We start from the raw sequence: 20,147 nt of genomic DNA, 5'->3' as shown, positions 1-20,147 counted from the left end.
AATCCCTTATGTACTTCTCTGTTGGGGCAACTGAATACACATTAAATATTCTGCATACAGATATAGCTCTGCCAGTTTCTTTAGTCTTGCCATACTGTGTATCTATGCAAAGTAATGTTTTGCCTTTAGCATGTTTTTGTGTTTTGTTTCTTTTCCCCCTTGGAGGTAACACTGAGTTAACGTCTCCTGTGAGTTTTGGACTGAATTATGTATTCTTGTGCCTCGCCGTGTGATGCAGTGCTTCAATAAGGATGCTGTCATATATATATGGACTATATCTGGATTTAATTTGAAACCGCAAACCTCAACCCGAGTCGGTAGAGTTGAGTTTTCTTAGTGGTCGTGTCAGTTTCAGGATCATCACACGCTCCGATGCAGTACGTCTTAGCCTCAATGACCACTGACCTTCTTACAGTGCATGCACTCTGGAAGTAAGAATGCAAGTTGGTAAAGTGTAAGAGAAGCCTAGAAAGCGACAGGCAGCCTGAACTGGGTCATCAAAAGCACTTACCTCAATTCATCTCTAATAATATCCCCTCACCCTGGGCCCAGGTCTGCCGGAGTTGCCTGTATGATGATGGCTCGGGCTGCTTGATGAATGAGTGTGCCGGGCCCGCGCTATACGCACTGTAAGGCTGCACTGCAAGGCGCAGAGATTGCCACCGCGGAGAGCCACGGTCAGCAAATCAATTCACAACTCTCTGGAGGATCAGTCGGCGCTTACAAACTCGTCTGCCGTAAGCGCGGAAGGTTCTCTTGTCACCATGTTTCCTCCGCTCGCTGGCGAGATGTTCTCCTGTCCCGTTTCCCAGCAAGATTGGTTTGACTGGGGCAACTTCACCTATGCAGTATCTGAACTGTGGCTTATTCTGCAGGGCAGGATATGGGAATGTCAGTGGAGATTTAATTAATACCTGAAGGCTGTGTAAGCCTTTACGCTATGTGCTGATAACAGCCAGCTTGCATCCCATTGGAATTTTTGAAGCAATTTTTTGTGTCTATTAATAGATTGTAGTATGTGCTGGGACAGAAAGATCAGAGATTCCTGAGCGTACCTTTGATTACAACATCAGAGGAGCTCCTATCTCACCCAGGGTACAGGCTCCTTCAGACAAGCAGGGCTTTGGCTTGCAGGGTAGAAAACAGCTCTTATTTTCACATAATGCTCATGTGCTGGGGAATAGTTTGATCCTTTTGAGTATACCAGCTTCATTAGGCTGAGTAGATTCTCTCTAACACATAACTAAACACTAACAAAGTTATGGAATTATAAAATAAGCAAGGGACTATTTAGTAGTTTTAAAGTGTTTATCTTTTGTGTTTAGAACAAATTTTGTACAGCATCTCACATTCCGTTTTAACAATACATCCTGCTAATCCTGGAAAAGCTAGCAAGAAGCCACTGCTAGAAGCCGACTTTTCCGTAACTTGCTCGCTAACCTCTTGCGCATCTCTGCTTCAGGGGTGTATGCAGGCAGGTCGGTTAGTGACAGAATGGGTGCACCAACGAATCATTTCATTCTGGGTTTGTTTATTACACACACCATTTTTTCTTTTTCTTTTTTCCATAAGACTTATTTATTGCTATCGGGATGAGGATTTTCACAAACAAGATAAAAAGTGTTTTAGAAAGAACTTATCAGCCCTACCTTAAAGTTACCAGATACATAAAGCAGAAACTCTGTCATTCTCCTTCTTCTACATTTAGCATGGTTCCATGCCACAACCTTCAGTGTCGGCTTGTTTTGATATCTTGTGGCGTCGATAGAGCATTTGAATGAATTATCTGAAGGGCTCTGCGCTCGGAGGAAATATAGTTTCCTGATAATATTAATGAGATGAAAACAGGTATTTGCATGATAATTAGCTGTAATGATCTTTTTAGCATGATGATTATACGAGGATGTGCCGTGGCTGATATTCCAAAGGGCTCTGAAGAGGCAGAAGCTCCGGCTGTTACTGCGTCACTAGCAGGTCTTCTTGCTGTTGCATTGAGTGAGGGGGGATGTTATCTCCCTCATGTTGTAAGCATAGCCACCAGAGGCTGGTAATAGCCATTACTATAATTTTTCACCAGCAACTGAATGATATAGGTAGTTTCCGTAGCAGTCTCCCCTCTGGTTTTGCTTCTGTGCCAGGCTGCAGGTTTCTTGGCATGAAGGATGCTAAAACACTTTTATTTGTACTGGGAAACCGGTTTTCTGCGCTACCTCGTCTGTTTTCTGAAGCAAAGCAAAGGGAAACATTATCATCATCACTGTTTAATGAAAGCTCAACCCCAAAGAGTCTCTGTGTAAAATAAATATTTCATAGCTAGCAGATGCATTCCAGGGACCTTGTTAACGCTGATCAAAATTTAAATGCACAATTTCTAAATCCCCACACAGACACACACATGCACACAGAAATTGATAGTAGCTCGGCTCTTGCTTTTAGTACACAGCTGGGGGATAATTAACACATGATGGGCTGTCAGATTGTCTTTACTTATGGCTGTTATGCATCCTGATTTTATACAATTTGCTGTACACAATATACGAGTTGCATAAAACAGTAAATATTTAAAATGCAAACAAAAGACACGGTGTGAGGCCGTCAAACATCAAACATATAATCACGCAACAAGCAGAACTCACAACAATCGTTTCCACTGGTAATTATCCCAAGTTCAGTACTTGTAAATGACAAATGATGTGACACTTCTTTCTGCTTTCATCATGATAGTTGTTAGCGGTGTCCTGACAGTAACATGCTGCATTTAGTCTCTAAGGGCTTACAGATGGATCAGCAATGTTTTCCTCCACTAGAGATGCACTGTGATGCTCTGGAGACTATGTGATATTGGCTTTTGGAGTTTTTCCTGTTTGTTCTTTCTTTTGAGGTGTTCTCCAGCACGGGATTTTGTATATAAGAAGGTCTCACAAGCTTTATTGTGATGTTATATCTACATCAAAGTTCTTGAGGATCCTCATAAAAGAGTCTATGCTGGACGTTGGCGTGTCGGGAATCTGTTTGCTGGTTTTCATTTTGCTTTGTAATGATCAAGCACCTATCCGGAGTGCTGTGATAACCATGATTGTCCTCCCTGGAAAAACAGAATCTGTCATCTCAGTCCCCTTAAAATGGCATACTGTATGTAATCAAGCCTTGTAGTGGCCATAATAATCATGTGCACAGGAGCAAGTCAGGTTGTTGTTATAAGGTACTAACAAGTACTAAAAACCTTTTCAATAAAGGTTCACATCTCTATCTCATTACATCCCTCTCATTCTCTCTGTGTAGCTAGATGTAAGAACAGAGCATTTGGTTGCTGTTCTGATTGACTGACAGTTTTCTGAGAACACACTACAGATTGTTACCTGCTGTGACCTGGTAAACCTCACTGGTGAATGCAAATGGTGATGGTCACCCAGCACTGATGATGAGCCAAGCACGTGGTTAAACTCAGACTAAAATGCTCCAATATTTCACAAAGAATAAACTGTAGCCACTTTTCACGAAAATTACTATCCATGGGAAGACAGTAAAATTGTATATTGACTTGTCTTGTAGCTTAATATCTTAGAAATAGGTCAGCTGGGTTTTGTGTTGGAAATAAATTTGGATTGAGAGTTTCAAGACTTTAACAGTATTAATATAGCACAGAGACCTGCTTTATAATCAAAAAGAACATGGAAATCTCCCTTTACTCCGGAATGGGACCTCTAAAATGGTGCTGATATGGTTGAGGCAGGCTTTTGACAGATTTTGTTCATTCTGCAGTGTGAAGGCACACAGACATCTATATGACTGCCTCCCGACTCGTATTCATATTAACCGTCCCCAAAGTCAGTGTAGCAAGCAGGCAATATTAAACCATATTAACACTGTGACTCTTTCTCTAACCATTGCATTTGCAATGGTGCCAGTTTAAATGCCGTTTATTGCCTAACAGGGAATTACGAATGCTAAATCAAGCATTGCAAATGAAGGTTCAGTGCGCTTGTCAGAACTAGATGGAAATTATTCATGCAATATGAATATTTTCCCTCCAAGACAAGAGACTATGTCATCTACACTGCGTGATGTGTCTTCTCTAACGGATAGAAACGGTCTTCTGTTCCGGAAAACTACTCCACTGAGCTTTTTACAACATGAGCTGGTTTATTAGAGTGAGCACACATCTTTAAAAAGGAAGCTCGACTCCGCATGAGCCATAAATACAAATGTATATGTATTGATGCTGAGAAGCCTGAATTTGCCGGCTTCCAAGATTAACACTTGGGAAAGAAACCTATTCATACTCTGAAGCTATAACTTTTCAGCATGTTCACATTCTCCTACAAAGAGATTTTAGGCCTTAGTCTTAATTGACCTATGGTTTTAGCTAAGCTCCATGAATTTTTCTTGTTCTCTTGTAAACATGGAGCTTAGATTTAAATGTGTTAATTTTTCCTACATTCATATACAATCACATAAATGAAAGATGTCATGTCAGACATGACAGTATGTGTTGTTTAGATTAGAAAATGTCTATCTGTGCACTGTATCCTGAAACTCTAACGTATTCTGTTCCGTTACAGTTAGTGATTGACTTGGCTGTTACATTCATTAACAGATTGTAAATTCATGCACGTTTGTCATCAGTGCACACCGGTTTGCTCCTTCATCACTGGAACTGAATGTGTTGTGATTTTAGCCTTTGCTTTGTGCAAAGTGCTGTGAGAGTATCATAGCTAATGCACAATAACAGCAAGCAGCACATTTCTAAATGTTTACACGCCTGCAAATACATTTGCCCAACGTCTGCACATATTACTTTATAATTTTCCCTTTAGAAAATGTTTCATTATTTTGGAAAGAAAATGCCCCAAAACTTTACATATTTGCAGTTATACAAAACCATGCAAAAATATTTTTTACATCTTAAAAACTAAATTATTAAATATATTACCTGTCGTAAATGTCAGATTTGTGAGATGTGAAGCTGTATGAATAAGTGACACGTGAATCAGTTTTGCCTTCACATAGTGCATGGAGTGATTTTATAAGTAGGGAATAATTTGGTTGCACACAGACACTTTCTCTGCAGTCTCTTCTTGTCACGCCTTAATTTTTACAGATGAAGTGTATGCAGATGTGTTTCCAGGTACATTTCTGAACTCCAAATCCCCCTCAGTAATTTACCATAAGCTCCCTTAGATACTGAAACGGCAGAGGTTAAGACTGATGTATGATTAAGCTTTTGCTGTGGCTGCACTTTTTTCCCTTTCTTTTTTCCATTTTTAAAAATAGCCTTAAAGAGCCCACTTTTTCATGCGATGTTCAGTGTCTGAAATGCAGAGTATTGCTCTTAAATGTAACTTTTATTGCTCAGTTTTTAACCTTACGCCTTAATTTTAGCTTTAATGTTCATGCTTTATCTCCTTTTCTAATGTCTGCTCATTTGTAACGCACTTAACAAGTCTTATTAGCCGTATAAAACCACGTGAAGGGCTGCTTAGGGACAAGCATCTGCCTTGACTGTTGACGAGAGTCCTCAGAGTGGAGTCTCTCCATTGAACTTGAAAAGAAACTGTGTGGTAATTTTGTGGTGCGACTTGTAACAGTAATTTATGTCAAAGACGGGTGTTTCCTAGAAAACAGAAATTGTTTCCTAGTAAAACCGAATTAATATTTGTATTTGTATCAAGTATGTATGTACAACTCTTTTATACAGCATTGACATTATGACTCCTAATAGATCTACATTAAATATAGGTTCTGATGGAGGTGCTGTGTTTATACTAGTGTCTGTAAAAATGCACATGACTAAGACGTACAATTATCTGAGACCTGTCAACTGAAGCAAGGCCATCTTAAATATGCATGTACTGTAGGCGACTGTATTGTTAATAATCCCTATGATCTATGTCTGACTTTATCTAATCGATTTCTGCCAAAAGGCATTTAAAAGCATCAGTCTCTCTGCAGGTCTGTGTTTTCTCTCACCAGTAATTACTATTGGTAAATAAAACTTACAATCTTCATTTTCCTCTGCTCTACTGCTCTGTACTCATCTCATCCATGCACTAAACTAATATGCATTTGTTTGGGAACAGAAAAGGGAGGGGTCAGAGTGGAATTCAATATGACTCCACAGATTCTCTTTTTCAGGAGGGTGAAATATAATTTCACTAATTCCAGTGATCGTCCACACTAATGACTTTTGCCACTCTCTTCTTTAATAGTCCACCCTTTTCCTCAGTGTTATTCACCATCACATTCAGAGACACTGGGAAATCTATTTGCTGAGAATTTGACTGACAGTCTGTAGGGTTAGTAATTGAAGGAGAGAGGTTTTGAAGAGGGTGTTTGAAGAGTAGAAAAGTTTAATGTTGTCACATTATATATAAAATGTGACATTGACTTTAGATGGGTAATGAATCTGCACTTTAATTGCATTTTTTTCAGTAGTGCATTCAATGTGAAGTCAACCTGAAGGAAAGAAGGACAAGAGACAAATTTCAAATTCTATGTCGAGTGGCTAAGGTTTATCTGCCATAAATATTCATCTTTCTATTGGTCAGTCTGGTCTAAAGCTCGGGCAGGTGTTGATGTATGAGAGGAATTTGTTTCAGGAATTCTAAGCTTTCAAATAAATCCTTTAGTTTGGCTTTTCATATTCTATAGTGCACATCACAAATAGTTATTTTCTCTCATTTGCTTTTCTACAGTTGATTAACTGAGTAAAGAAAAAAAACTGAAAACCGTGTTAAGGATTAATATTAAACCAAACACAGATAAGTGAAAATAAATGTGCATTAACAATACCATTTCTTCTTCTTCTTCTAAAGCCAAAATGTAATTAATCACAAACCTGTGACACCCTCCACCTCATGGAGAGACATCACCTCAGAAGGAGAATACTGCTTCTTTTAACACTCGGAGCTGTGATATTATGGCAGCATGTACTTTTACAGCATGTTCTCTTTCATTTACAGCATATTCACTCTATTTGTAGTCCCTGTACATTCACACATAGAAAACTAATCCACAAAGGGGAGCTCTCTGGTATAGTCAGTAATGATTTCTCCTAATAGATCTGCTAAAGCCATTCTGAGTGTCAACAGCAAAACTGTTGAAAGCAATTTTCACTTCTGCATGTCTAGTTTTAATGGTGCATATTTCAATATTTATAGTATTCTAGCAAGAGCAAGTTCACACATGATTGGCCCTCTGTTGTTTATATAAGATAATCATCCAATGGAAAGATGCTCAACCCCAGAAAGGTTGAATTCAACATCAACCTTTATGGTCACTGGGACATGACATCAATCCTGGGATCTCCTTCTCAGGAAGGTGCTGAGGATGTGTGAAAAGCAAGTATGCAGTATTTTCAAATCAAGACAGTAACAAAGGTTTACAGAGAAGCAGAAAGACATGAACAATCAATAACTGATCTTTCTTAATGCTGATTTACTTTCATAGATGATTGACAGAATGTGTAAAATAACAGCTTTATGTATATGTATGAGCTTTATGAACCTTTAACTTTATATTCTTTACAAGAAGACTGAATCCTTATAACATCGGGCTAGAGGCCTGGATGAGCAGCTTTAAAGGATGCTGCACCTCCAACGCAGAAGTTACAAAAAACTGCACAAGAGCTATGACGATTGTTTTGTCCCTCTTGTGTAGTTTTATGCAAAAGTTTGGGACCTTGTGGGCAAAAGACATATTTTGTTGAATTTTGTAGTGAAAAGTAAAAGGAATAAAATAACATAAAAAATGCATTAACATCTGCTGATTCATTACCCTAGAAAAGTGGTGGCATCAACAGGTGAACAAACCATTTAGCTACATTTGAACCTTATAAACTTCACAAAGATAAGATTGAATACAGGGCTGTTGCATTGGTGCAGACAGGGCTAAACAAGTTTACTAGATAAACAAAATAATTTAAAACAATTCAAATTATGTTTTGCTTGAATTTAGATAAGCTTTTAATCGTGACTTAATGTGAACCAATAAATGATCAAATGGTCACGTGGTGCCAGACGATGAGGTGAAGACTGCAGCGGCTATTCTTCATCCCGAAAGTGTGATTGAGATGAGACTATTAGCCTGACAACAGCTGCCAGTCTTCTGTGATCCACGACAGTAATTGACACTGCACAGAGAACTTGCCTTAGTGTTTCTCTTGACACACACACACACACACACGCAAACATAGACATGCACAGATGTTCAGAATCACAGTGTGAAGCCAGCTTGGCAATATGCCAATCAACGCATGATCAAGCGTGTAATGACTCCAACCCGTCAATAAACACATCAGATATATATCATACACCCACTTTGCCTTACACGGTCATGATCTGCTGCCTTTGTGAACTTTCTACGTGGACTTCCTGTTGTATTTTGACCTATTTTTTGTTGCATGCATGTCAGTCCTTAGTGTATTTACACTTTTTAGTTTCCCTCTTTCTGTTCTTAGTTATAATTTGTTTGTTTTGCTAATCCAGTGCATCATGTCTGAGCTTACTGTGCCTTCCCTTCTTACCCGCGTTTGGACTTTCCAACTGTATTCTCTGGATTTCAGATTTCTGTGCCCCCCTCGTGGATTATTTTTGCTTTTTGGACTGTTCTACCTAGTTTTCTATTCTCGCATGCCCCAACCCTCCATAAGCCTCGTCCCTTAATGTTTTATTACATAACTAAAAACTGAATCTGTCTGGACATCTGCCCTTTGGGTCCATGTGTTTGCCTGCACCCGTTGTTACAGAAACAGACAAGAAGCTACAAAGCCTTCTGCTCTTCCCAGACACAACATGTGTAACAGCGTGCCCTCAAAGGTTGAAGCTGTGAAATATGTCACCTGAGGACATTATTGCAATGTTTGAAAAAAAAAAAATCCTTAATAATTAAATCGAAGTTCAAACAAATCTTTTTGGGTTGGCTACCTGATTAAATTCAAAAAAACGTGATTCCAGCACTCAGAAGTAAATTAAGAGATAACACCTTAGATGACCCTTAGATGATACAAGAATCCTGTATTAAACTCTACATTAAGATGTTCCACCTCATCACTGAAGCAATGAATTGCCTGACAAGCACAAAAGCCCCCCTGTGGGCATGAAGAACAGCCAGTTGTCCTGGTAATGGAAAAGAAGGAAAAGACAATCGGTTTGCTAAGATTTTTTTATGCCAATGTGAGAACCGCTCACATTGCTCGCTTGGTATTACCTTGCTGATGCAGTATTTAAAGACTGTACCCTCGGCCTGCCTTGAGCCAATTTTATGGCTGATCTCCTTTGTGTGAGGGATTCTGACAGGTCAATTCCACCGCAACACGATGGACTCGGCCGGTGAGGATCTGCGCCCTCTGACAATGATCTCACTTCCAGCACAATGTGTTGCTATTTAATGGGTCAAGAGCAAAATCAAATACAATTTAAGTAGAAAGCTATTATGCATTAATACACTGGTTACATCCATTTAAATATTAATTAGTTTCCTGGTGAGTTGTCTGCATAATTGAGAGCAATTCCAGAACTGCAGTCTTAAAGATTAAATAAGAAAAAAAACTAAATACTAAATCCTAAATATTAAGTATTATTAAAACTTAAATATTAACCCACTTGAAGTTTAGATTAAACCATTACTTTCGAGGTTTGGAATTATAACTCACAATACCTTCATAATATCTTGTATTTCCAAGAAACTGCAAATCAACTTGATCCCAGTTGGATGGCTAAAAGACACTTTGTGGTTTGATAATGATTTCATCCATTGATCAAATTCTAAAGCAAATGGCAGTCATCCATCATGATGCTGCTTTTAAATATTCTGAATTGTCATTGTAAATAAGCAGGTATCAAAATTGTGCTTGGTGTTCAGATGAAATTCATTTAATTTAGCCTCTATGCAAATGACCCGCAGGGTTCATCCAAATCCCTTAAGAGCATCTACGTTTACCTTAGTCAGTTTCTGATGACAAAGGCAAAGCTTGATCACCTGACAGTCAGCTTTTTCTGTCTGAAACCACCAAGAAAAAACATGGTGAGTGGCAGCTCTGTGTACATGTTAAAGTGGTCAGAGCACCTTGAGGCAAATGAGATACAACATCAGAAAAACATATCAGGTTCGACTCCTGTCAGCCGTCAACAGGAATCTGAGGCTGCAGTGGGCACAGGTTCATCGACACTGGACGATGGAGGAATGAAGAAATGTAGCCTGGTCTGATATTCCAAATTTCAGCGAAGACATGCAGATGGTGGTGTCAGAATTTGGCGTCAACAACGTGAATCCAGCGATCCAGCATGTCTTGTGTAAACAGTCCAGCCTGCTGCTGCTGGTGGTGGAGTGGTTTTGTGGGGAGTGTTTTCTTGGAGCATTCTTGGTCGTTAATACCAATCAATCATCGTCTGAATGCTACAGCCTATCCGAGTTTTGATGGAACGAATAATCTGCAGCTTTAATGTGCAGCTGATAAATCTGCAGAAATGATGTCATACAGTCATGTCAACATGGACGAGAACCATCTTGTAGAATTCCACAAAGAAAGTAGACTGCTTTGAGAGCAAAGGGAGGCTTTAGCTGATATTATTAATGTGTTCCTAATAAAATGCTCAGTGAGTGTCCATCACAAAATAAAAATATAAGACAAATGAATAAGGAAACAAACAAATCGAACATGAACCCTTTCAAATGCCATTATTATTATCATAAATATTTCACATCAAAGTCTTGTTTGTAGCCATTCACCTGGATTTCCAGCTTCACTTGTGACTGAATAGAGATGACAGTGAAACAATGAAAATGTGTTTGTATCCTAGAAGACAGCAGACAGGTTGGGCTTGATAAAGATTGAGTCGATTCCAATTCAAAGTCAAAAACGGCTGTGACATTTACCATTTTTTCACCTGTGGCTCATAAATTTATAAAATGTGCTGAGAAATTATTTGTAAGAGCTTAAGACTTCTAATATGGCTGCTAAACAAGGTATTGCATGTATAACATATAAAATGTGTATATGATTTAAAAGTGAAGCCAAAGCTTCTCGATTGCCCCCTGGTGGCTGGCTGTAACATAGATCATAAACTAAGCCTCCTCCATGTTAGTGGACAGTAATGACACATTAAATAATTTCATCTGAAAGATGGTTTCCTCAAATGCCAACTTTTCCGGTACATTTGATTTTAACTACTTAATTGATGTTTTGAGGTGAGATTGACAGCTGAGACTGACTCACCATTGGTTGACCTGGATACTGCAGCTCCATCCCTAACTCCAGCTCCAAATGTTCAGGATGGCAGCGTTAATTTATTATATTTTGGCTTCATTTCTGGACAGTGGGAGGAAGTGGTGACATCTCGTCCATCTTTATATGCAATCTAACTAGGCAACATTCTCCATTAACATTTGGATTAAAATCATCTCGCATGACACTCGTGATGATGATTAATGTGGCCTCCTTCTCTGGACTATGGTGAGATAATTGTCTTGAAACAGATGTTTGATTATTGTAAATATTTTAATCAGTTAGATAATTTCTTTTAATAAGCCACACTTTGATGTATACCACAGTGTTTGTCCAGTTGGGCAGATGTGCCTGGCTGCTGTGGTCTGACAGTGATCGATGACAGGAGGAGTGAGATGCACAACATCATAATCCAACACAATATGATTGATAACAAAAACAGATTTGCATTCCTGTTGGATACGCTCATGGAAACTGTAAGAGCGATTGGTTTCATGTATTCAGTCACAATGGTGCTGCACAAGTGAAAGGAAAACACAGCATTTCCTTAATGCATCTATTCATCAATGAAATAAATCAGCATTACTCTTCGACTGATTGCAATATTATTTTGAAGCAGCGGGGGTTTTGATGGAGCTTGATGGGTCATGAAACTCTGAAACAATAACATAAATGGATAATTCAATTAAAACGAAGAAACAATAACACAGGAAATGTACAAACAGTGAAAAGCTGTGCTGTGTGTGGGTTTATGGGTAACTAATGCCTTTCTTTACTAAAGCGTATAAATTGAAAAGACACTTCTTGAGCCCTTTCTAATGAGTTCCTGCGAGGCTGTCCCTGAGCTGCCATCATACAGGATTCAACCGAATCATAGATTTGTTTCTTCTCAATATTAAATTAGCAGAGGGGGATGACAGGCTCTCTGAGAAGCTAACGGCTGTATGTGTTCGGCGGATAAGCAGGGGACACTTTACATCGCTAATAGGGTTCGGCTTTAGACATCCTTGTCACCGGTGGAAATGCACTCTGTTTGAGCAGCAGAACTTGTGCTTAGACTTCAGCTTTGAAATACTGTCCCTCTCCTGGCTGCCTTTGACATTCACATGAAGAGAAGTAGGGAGTGCTTTCTGCCACTGGAATGACTTTAATAAGTGGTTGTTCAGGTAACGGCTAAGAGGTGTATCCTTCAGTTACTGTTAAGAAAACAGAAAGACACTCATCTACTGCTAGGGAACATGAGACCCTTGAGCATTTCTCTTAAATGTTCTTGAGTGTTCACCTTTACAAAACCCTAAAAAGATAACAATAAAGTTTCAGTTGTCAGTGACATTAGTTGACATTAATTTGACATTTCAGGTCGACATACTAACGGTGTGTAGTGAAAAACTGGATACAGACACAGTTATATTTGTTAATTGAGAAATGTCAGAGTTTGGGGATTCTGTGCCATGGTAATGATGTGTTACACATTTAGTCATTAAGCTAATAAATCTTTGTGCTTTACGTCATTAAACCTGAGGGCAAAGTTGTGCGAAGCGAGAAAACTGAGTTAATTGTGGCTACATACTTCAATAATGGTCTCTAATGGATGGACAAAACCAAAGTCGGCTGCTTTCTCTCTTGAATCAGAAAGTATGTCGGAGTGCAAATATCGAACACTGAGGAGGAGAATTTAGTATTTTCAAATTTTTTGATAGCGATTACAAATGTTAATTGTTTTTGCCAATATAATTTTTCTGAGAAATATACTTTTTAATAACTTAATTTAAGTCAAATTGTAACATTAAGCAATACCTCGATTTTATGTTTTCAGGTTTATTTGAACACTTACATGGCAGTTAAATGCCTGTTTTTAGAGTTAAAAACAATACTTTTCATTGTCCCTGGGAAGTTTTCCCCAAATCAATGATCTAAGAGAAGCTCTGACCTGACACGTTGTCACATAAAAGGTCAGTAGGCACCATATTCATTAGGAAACATCCACTGCGGTCATTGAGTGTCTTCACCTATGTCATGTCAATCTGGTTAGTTGTTAACTTACTATATTTTTGCTCAGATACACAAATGTTACAGGCAGGGTCGTACACAGAGGTGCTTTCGCTCTAACCTGGAAAAAAGGGCGAACGTGCCTACATGTAGCTGAATAGTGTAAATAGTTTGATATATATTTATGTTTATTTTTTTCATTTTCTACTATACACCTGAGTTCCATGTAGCTTTAAGAATGTTGGATCATTGTCCACAGCATCTTTCTCTTTATAACACTGTTACTGTCATGGGCATTTTATACTGTAACTCTCTCACATTTGGACTTTACCAATCACGTGTTTACCTTCCTAATGTTAATAGTTGCACCTTTCGTTGGTAATTATTTCCACAATTACAGAAGACTCCACCAGATTCCTTACACAAAATCAACAATATTTGGATGGTAGTGTAGCACAAGGGACATAGGGGATCGCCTCTACCCATCTCTGTTATTTGATACTTGTGTTGTTATTAATAATATCATCTCAGCTCAGCTTTAGCCTGGCTTTGTGCACATCTTCAGGCCTTCAAGGAGGGCAGGAGGAATTACCATACATGAACTGTGTAAACACAGGAAATACAGTACATTTGTTGGAATATATTATAGATGTATATCAGGGATGCTTAATTAATCCCAGGAAATTGTTTCCATTTTGTTTTATCTCATGTGATTTGTTTTTTTAAATGGAAGCAATATGACAGTAAACATCATAAATGTTTTCTATCAGGACAGTGCAACGGAAGCAGGGGGAATGCTGGATGATTTGTATGACACACCAAGCGATTCATATGTGTGTCAGAGGGAGTCCATTAGGGTGTGAGGGTCCCTCACTTGGCAGATGAATATTCCAGCTGAAGCTTGCAAGTTGTGCTTTTGGTGATGAAGGAGGCTATTTGCTTGTGTAATGCTCTCGATTTGCATGAATTTGCAGTGACTAAGATGAAAGCTCTGAGCTCAATCAAGAGAGGTACGAAACATTTGAAGTAAATAAATGCAAATTGCCCTTGAAACATAAACGTAGTGTAACTGGACTTCATTTATCAGAAGTTATCTTGTGTCTGTGTGTAAAACTATGCAACTGTACATGAACCTTTAACGCTTTAAATTCATCTTCGACAGAGGAGGAAGTCATGGATTATCTCTACTATAAGGAAATAAAAAATGAATAGTATTCTACCCGGGGGCAGATGTGCCTCTGGCTACTCCAAAGCTTGCGGACGCCATTTTGACAAGTTAGCATTTAATTATTAAACCTGTTCGCTTCATTAAAAAATGTCTGGGGAGTTGTCTAGGACTAAGTGTTGAGTCTGTGGAAATTAGTAAGTGATAATGAGAAATATTCCTGCAGAGACTTTCTGAAGACTCAGTTAAGGTCGAAGGGAATGAGATTCTACTCTACACCCTATTCTTTTACTGACATACATCAGTCAAGTATCACTGTATTTGTTTGTGTGGGAGGTTTTAGGGCTGATTGAAAGACTGAGTAGCAAATGATGAACGTAATAGTTTGAGACTATCAGACTATGAAAGGAAAGTTTGTGTTATTTAAGGAAATATGTTTCATTATAGATAACAGAGTGTATATAAAGATGGACGACATGACAGTGAAGCCAAACCCTGTTAATTGTCACCTGCTGGCTGGCTGCAGTAGAGGCCATTAATCCTACCTCCCCATGTTAGCATTTGGGACATCCGCTAAGCTAAAAAGTACACCTCAATAAATTTGTTTCAAAGATGATTTTTGTCATTTTTGCTAGTTCTTTTCAAATTAATGTATGTTCAAGTGTTCGTTTGGTTTTGATAAATAATTGGATGCTATAAAATAAAACATTAATATTGACAGCTGAGACTGACTCACCATTGGTTGTGCATGTATATCCGCAGGATCACAATACCGTGGCTCCATCCCTGCATCGCTACAGCACCAACTCTGGCTCTAAATGAACAAGATGGCAGTGTATGTAGTAGTTTGGCTGCAATTCTGGATAGTGAGGGGAAGTGGAAACGTGTCATCCATCTTTATAATCTATCTATACAAAATAACACTTCTACATTTCCTAGTGATGTGAAAATGTAACTTTAACAAGTTTTTGGGCTGTATATTTTGCAGGGTTCTCTTGATATTTTCATGAGCAGATGCACACAGTGTGCCCACTGATAGCTTATGAATGGTTAAAAACTGGCTTCAATCATATCAGCTCCTCTGATCCTGTTAAAAGCGGTGCCCTCAGCGGCAAGACTTACTGACACTGGGAAAAGGAGTGCAAAGTCCAGACCTGAGAAGAAACACACATTCTTATCAGAGAGGGACAGAGTTGCACCACTTTAACATCCACATACTGCTCCCTACTTTGATATGTTATAATCATGTTATGGTGGAGTAACACATTATCCTCACCTTCAAAGCAGAATCATACAACTTTTACAAAGTTTCAGAAGGCTAGGTTGATTTATACGAAGCCTTTTCCCAGGAAATATGTCCATTGTATGTATGGCCATTCAGGTATATTTACTTTTAGATGTTCAAGAGAAAAATAGGTATGAAAAAGGAAAGAGAGACTGAGAAGACAGTTATTTTCTGGGTTTGCAGGTGTAGAACATGAAATGTGCCCTTTTCAGTAGTTATGAGTCACAGTTTGACAGTTCAATTTGTTCTGCAAAAGCCTGCCAAAAGACTAAATTGCGCGCGATGGTCTTTTTTTGGCTCACTTGCTAAAGCGATCCTGTTCACCGTCTTGGACATTGGTGGTTGTGATATATCTGTTTTTAAAGGTCTTGCAGTAATAGTTGCTGGCTCTATTCCTCATCAGACCTGTACATCCTCTCTCCTCTGTCCTCACCTGCTGTCGGGAAGCTCGGAGAGTGAAAACCTCTGGAGCATTCATCACATTTAAGAGTGATGTTCAACACAAAATCAATATAAAGTAAATATATATTTACCTCGAGTAAGCTTTTTTAATACAAACTATACTTTAATAGTCTATCGTGAAAATCAAAAGGATATAAGAACAAACATATATATATATATTTTTTTTTTAATACTTCAATTCACGTGAGACCCTGAACCAAACATATCACCTTGACGTTATTTTCTCACTGGTCCGCATACTTTTCATTTTACGTTTGCGAAAGCCTCCCTCGTATGATTAAGACTTGACCAAAGTCTTCACGTGAAAGTGTAAAGCTTCCAGATGCATTCAGTTCTGAGTCAGGTTGTGAAAACACCCACAAAGCGGATAAGTTTATAACATTTTAATTCATGCACTGCCCCTGCAGGCACAGCCCATCAGTAGCATCCTTGAGAAACAGGATTAATCCGCTATGCTGGAAGCTGAGGGCGGCTGCAGCTCAGGAGTTTAGAGCGGGTCGTCCACTAATTGGAAGGTCGGTGGTTCGACCCCAGACTCAACGGAATGTGTCCTTGGGCAAGACACTGACCTCATATCTGCCCAGAGGCCTGTTCCACCAAAGTATGAATGGATGAGTTCTTAAGACTGGAATACATACATTTGGAATTCTTTGTTTAAGGGCCATGATTGACAAATGAAAAAGAGACGTTTACAGTGTTTATCACCATCAACATCAGTGGCAGTCATTGATTTGTCAACTTTAGAGCATCCGGAGTAATTTTTCCTGTTTTTAGATCAGCGTTATCCGTCTAAAGCAAAGTGTATTTGTGGTCTTGTAGTAAAATGTTCTCAGTTTGTTATTTAGAATTTGTATCTTGAGTTTTGTAGCAGAAACCAAATGCCTTTCTTTAGTTCCACAATGGTGCCATCATTTTTGACATAACTCTGACATTTATGTAAGGATTCTTTCGTAAAGTCTTCACTCGTCTTCTTTTGAGAACATTTACTATCAAGTTCTCTGTAATCCTCTCGGCCATATTTCAATTTATGTGTTCATTTTCCTCCAGCTCCGGTTGGAGGTGTGTTTTTTTCCGCTCCGTTGACCAAACACAGCCTCTTCATTCACTGAACAAAATGATTTAATGCATTAAATATGTGTGGAAATGGAAGAAAAACTGTTTGATCTTTTGTTTTTATCACTGACTTGTGATGCATGATGGTTCAGTAGCGAAGTGTTGATTATTATGTGGGACTGAGATTGAGTTTTTGTCTTTTTGTCTCTCTCTGTCCTGTAGGGTGATGATGTCCTGACAGTCATTAAAATGAAAGCACAGTGGCCGGCCTGGCAACCATTAAATATGTAAGTAATATGAAATATCTAAATAAATGCCTAAGAAATAGTTCATCTCACCATCTGTTCAAGTATTTTGAGATATAATGAGAAATGTTCCAGCTTTGTATAGTGTGTACACCCTGTGAAGATGGACAATATGCCAGCTCCCCCAAAAGTTAGGGCAAATCCTCTTGATTGCCCCCTGAGAGCCAGGAGTCACAAAGTCACAAACCGGTATTTGTTTTTTGGTGTCGGAATAATAAACTAATAACGAATTAACAAATCTTTTTTTTTCATTTTCTGATTTTGCATCTCAATTGAATATGGAAAGAACCAATCAGGGGGCCTTTTGATACCGTGGCTTCATCTCACTATCAATACTGTGCAGACTCTATAGCTCCAAATGCATCAAAAGCTTTTTAAAGGTAAAACACTCATCTTTGTAGAAGCATCATGTGAATAATAAAGTAAAGAGTAGATGAGTAGATTACAACCTCTTCTCCTCCATCACCTGGCTGTACCAGAATGTGTACTCGCTGTACTTTTCTAACCCCTGCAGCAGATTTTGTATGAGGCTAAACTTTGATAATTCTCAAGATCTCTGTAGGGTCTGTAATGGATCACTGGTATATACATGTCTCCACTGTCACTTATCATCAAGATGATGTGCTCTTCTAATTGCAACACACTATACTACATGTCTACTGTGATGGATTACCTCTTTCGAGAAATTTTCTCTGCAAGCTGATTTTTATAACGAATTAAAATAATGGTGAAGGAACCTTTCCCTGCAAGGCGGGAAATCAATATTATGGCCTTTAAAAGTGGTGCATGTTAAGCATCCACAAATTGTAGTGAAGGAGCTGAAACATCTTCAGCCACCAGTAGGACCACTTAAAAGGAATTAACTCACATATATATATGATACCACAGGCTCCAAAGCTTTAAAGCTTTAAAGCTTACGATGTCAGAACATGCAGCAGGATGTTAATTTCCAAAGTTGGTTTCAGAGTCTGCTGATCAGTGAAAACTCAGCTCAAAGGTGCCCTGAAACTGCCAGCTCGACCATGCTTACAGTGTGAATGCTCATTTACCGCTAAATTCACAGGGGCCATCTCATCTCTTATTCATGAGAACAACAAGTTTGTACAGAAGAAATTCAGTCGTAAAGTCCAGTTCTGTGTTGTTTTCTCAACCACAGGCCTCGATCGAGGGCCACGTTCAATCTCCAAAGAGGGAGAACACAGCCAGGGAAAAAAGTTGTGATATCCACCAGGGCCAATTAGCTTGTTCTGTGCTGTAGATCCAACCAGTTAATTGTTTCACATGCCGATTGTGTACAGCACATGCACGGGTGTGTCACAGCAACAACACTGGTTTGCAGCAGAAACGGAAGGGGAGGTTTTGTGTTTATAGCAAGTAGCAACGTAGAAGTGTCCTCACTGTGGAAGTTTAGAATTAAGTAGGTTTTACTCAACCAAATGAAAGATGCACCTTGTTAAGCTTTAAGAGTCTGCAGAGAGCTCATTAGCTTTACATATGAGCAGCATGAAAAATGCAGTTTCAGCATGTTTCATAGCTAGATGTGTGTTTGTGTGTCACAGTTGCAGTAATGCAATGTAAATATGCATGTTTATGTGTTTCCATGCTCCTCACTTTAATAGTCAGAGGACTTGGGTGCAATTACATCTGTGATGGCTATTTCTAGGTCAACCATAGGGTATTGAGCAGGTATATGTACTGCAGCTTTATTCTGTAAAATGAAGTTGCCCCTCTTAAAACAAGCTTTCAGTTTCCTTTGACTATATTGATTTCTAGAACAAATAGTAAAGCAGTAGAGATGAAGACTGAGACTAGAGCAGAGAGATCGAGAGAAGAAGGAAGCTGAAGGGCTGATGTCCATTATCATGGCCCCTTACATGCTGTAACAGGATCAAGGAAAGGGGAAGAATGTATTTTCCAGAAAAGAACAGAAATGTTATACTTGGGCCCCTGCTGGCTCACCTATGGGGGCGCACCACATGCAAAGGCTTGAGTCCTCAGGTTCGGTTCTTTTTCTTGCAAATATAAATACATTTTAATAAATGGTCTGTAGTCAATCAATACAACTGAACGACAACATGTTAAATTTAAGAGGTTTTGTGTACATTTTAATTAACATTTTACTTGTGTCTTTCCAAACTGTCACGATTTCATATAGTGCATTAAAACTATTAACACTTTCGCATTAAGCTGCATATTGACAGAACTATTGTTGTTATTATTATTATTAGGCAATCCTGTCGCACAGTGTGTAGTTGTACCAGACCAGTTGTTGACAAACCTAAATCCATTTCATGTTCATGACTTAATAGACCTCTCACTATATTTTGCACTTTTTTACTACATTTGGCAGCAAAGATGCACAGAATTTAAAAACCGATGCCATACTCCTGTATTTTATAAACTCTATTTTCTGTGTGATATCTGTCCCACACAAATTGCTCAACCTTTGGTGTTATAAAAGCCAGTAATCCTAGAATAAATAGTTAATAGTAGTAAATGTCATGATCAGTCACAGCTTCCTAAACACGTGTCTGTGGCGATCATTGTTCCTTTCCATCTCCTCATGGACTGAAAATAATGCTTTTGGCTACATGTGGGATTAAGTCAGACTCAGGAATGGCAGTTTGACTAAAGTAGCAAAAATATTAAAGTTATTTCTACTGA

The 20,147-nt window shown here is 38.7% G+C and overlaps 1 protein-coding gene across 1 annotated transcript in view; it reads left to right on the top strand.

Annotated features, from left to right (window-relative positions):
- The window catches only part of spon1a (spondin 1a), a 65,056-nt gene that overhangs the window by 29,821 nt on the left and 15,088 nt on the right, over nt 1-20,147 (top strand). The window contains exon 7 of the mRNA XM_035151232.2: nt 17,401-17,465. Within this exon, the coding sequence (XP_035007123.1) occupies nt 17,401-17,465 (65 nt within the window). The remainder of the gene's footprint in view (nt 1-17,400; nt 17,466-20,147) is intronic.

Source organism: Hippoglossus stenolepis, chromosome 1 (genome assembly GCF_022539355.2).
Source record: "Hippoglossus stenolepis isolate QCI-W04-F060 chromosome 1, HSTE1.2, whole genome shotgun sequence".
Classification (NCBI taxonomy): Eukaryota; Metazoa; Chordata; class Actinopteri; order Pleuronectiformes; family Pleuronectidae; genus Hippoglossus; species Hippoglossus stenolepis.
Note: the sequence above shows the minus strand (reverse complement) of the source record. Positions and strands in the feature narration are given on the sequence as shown.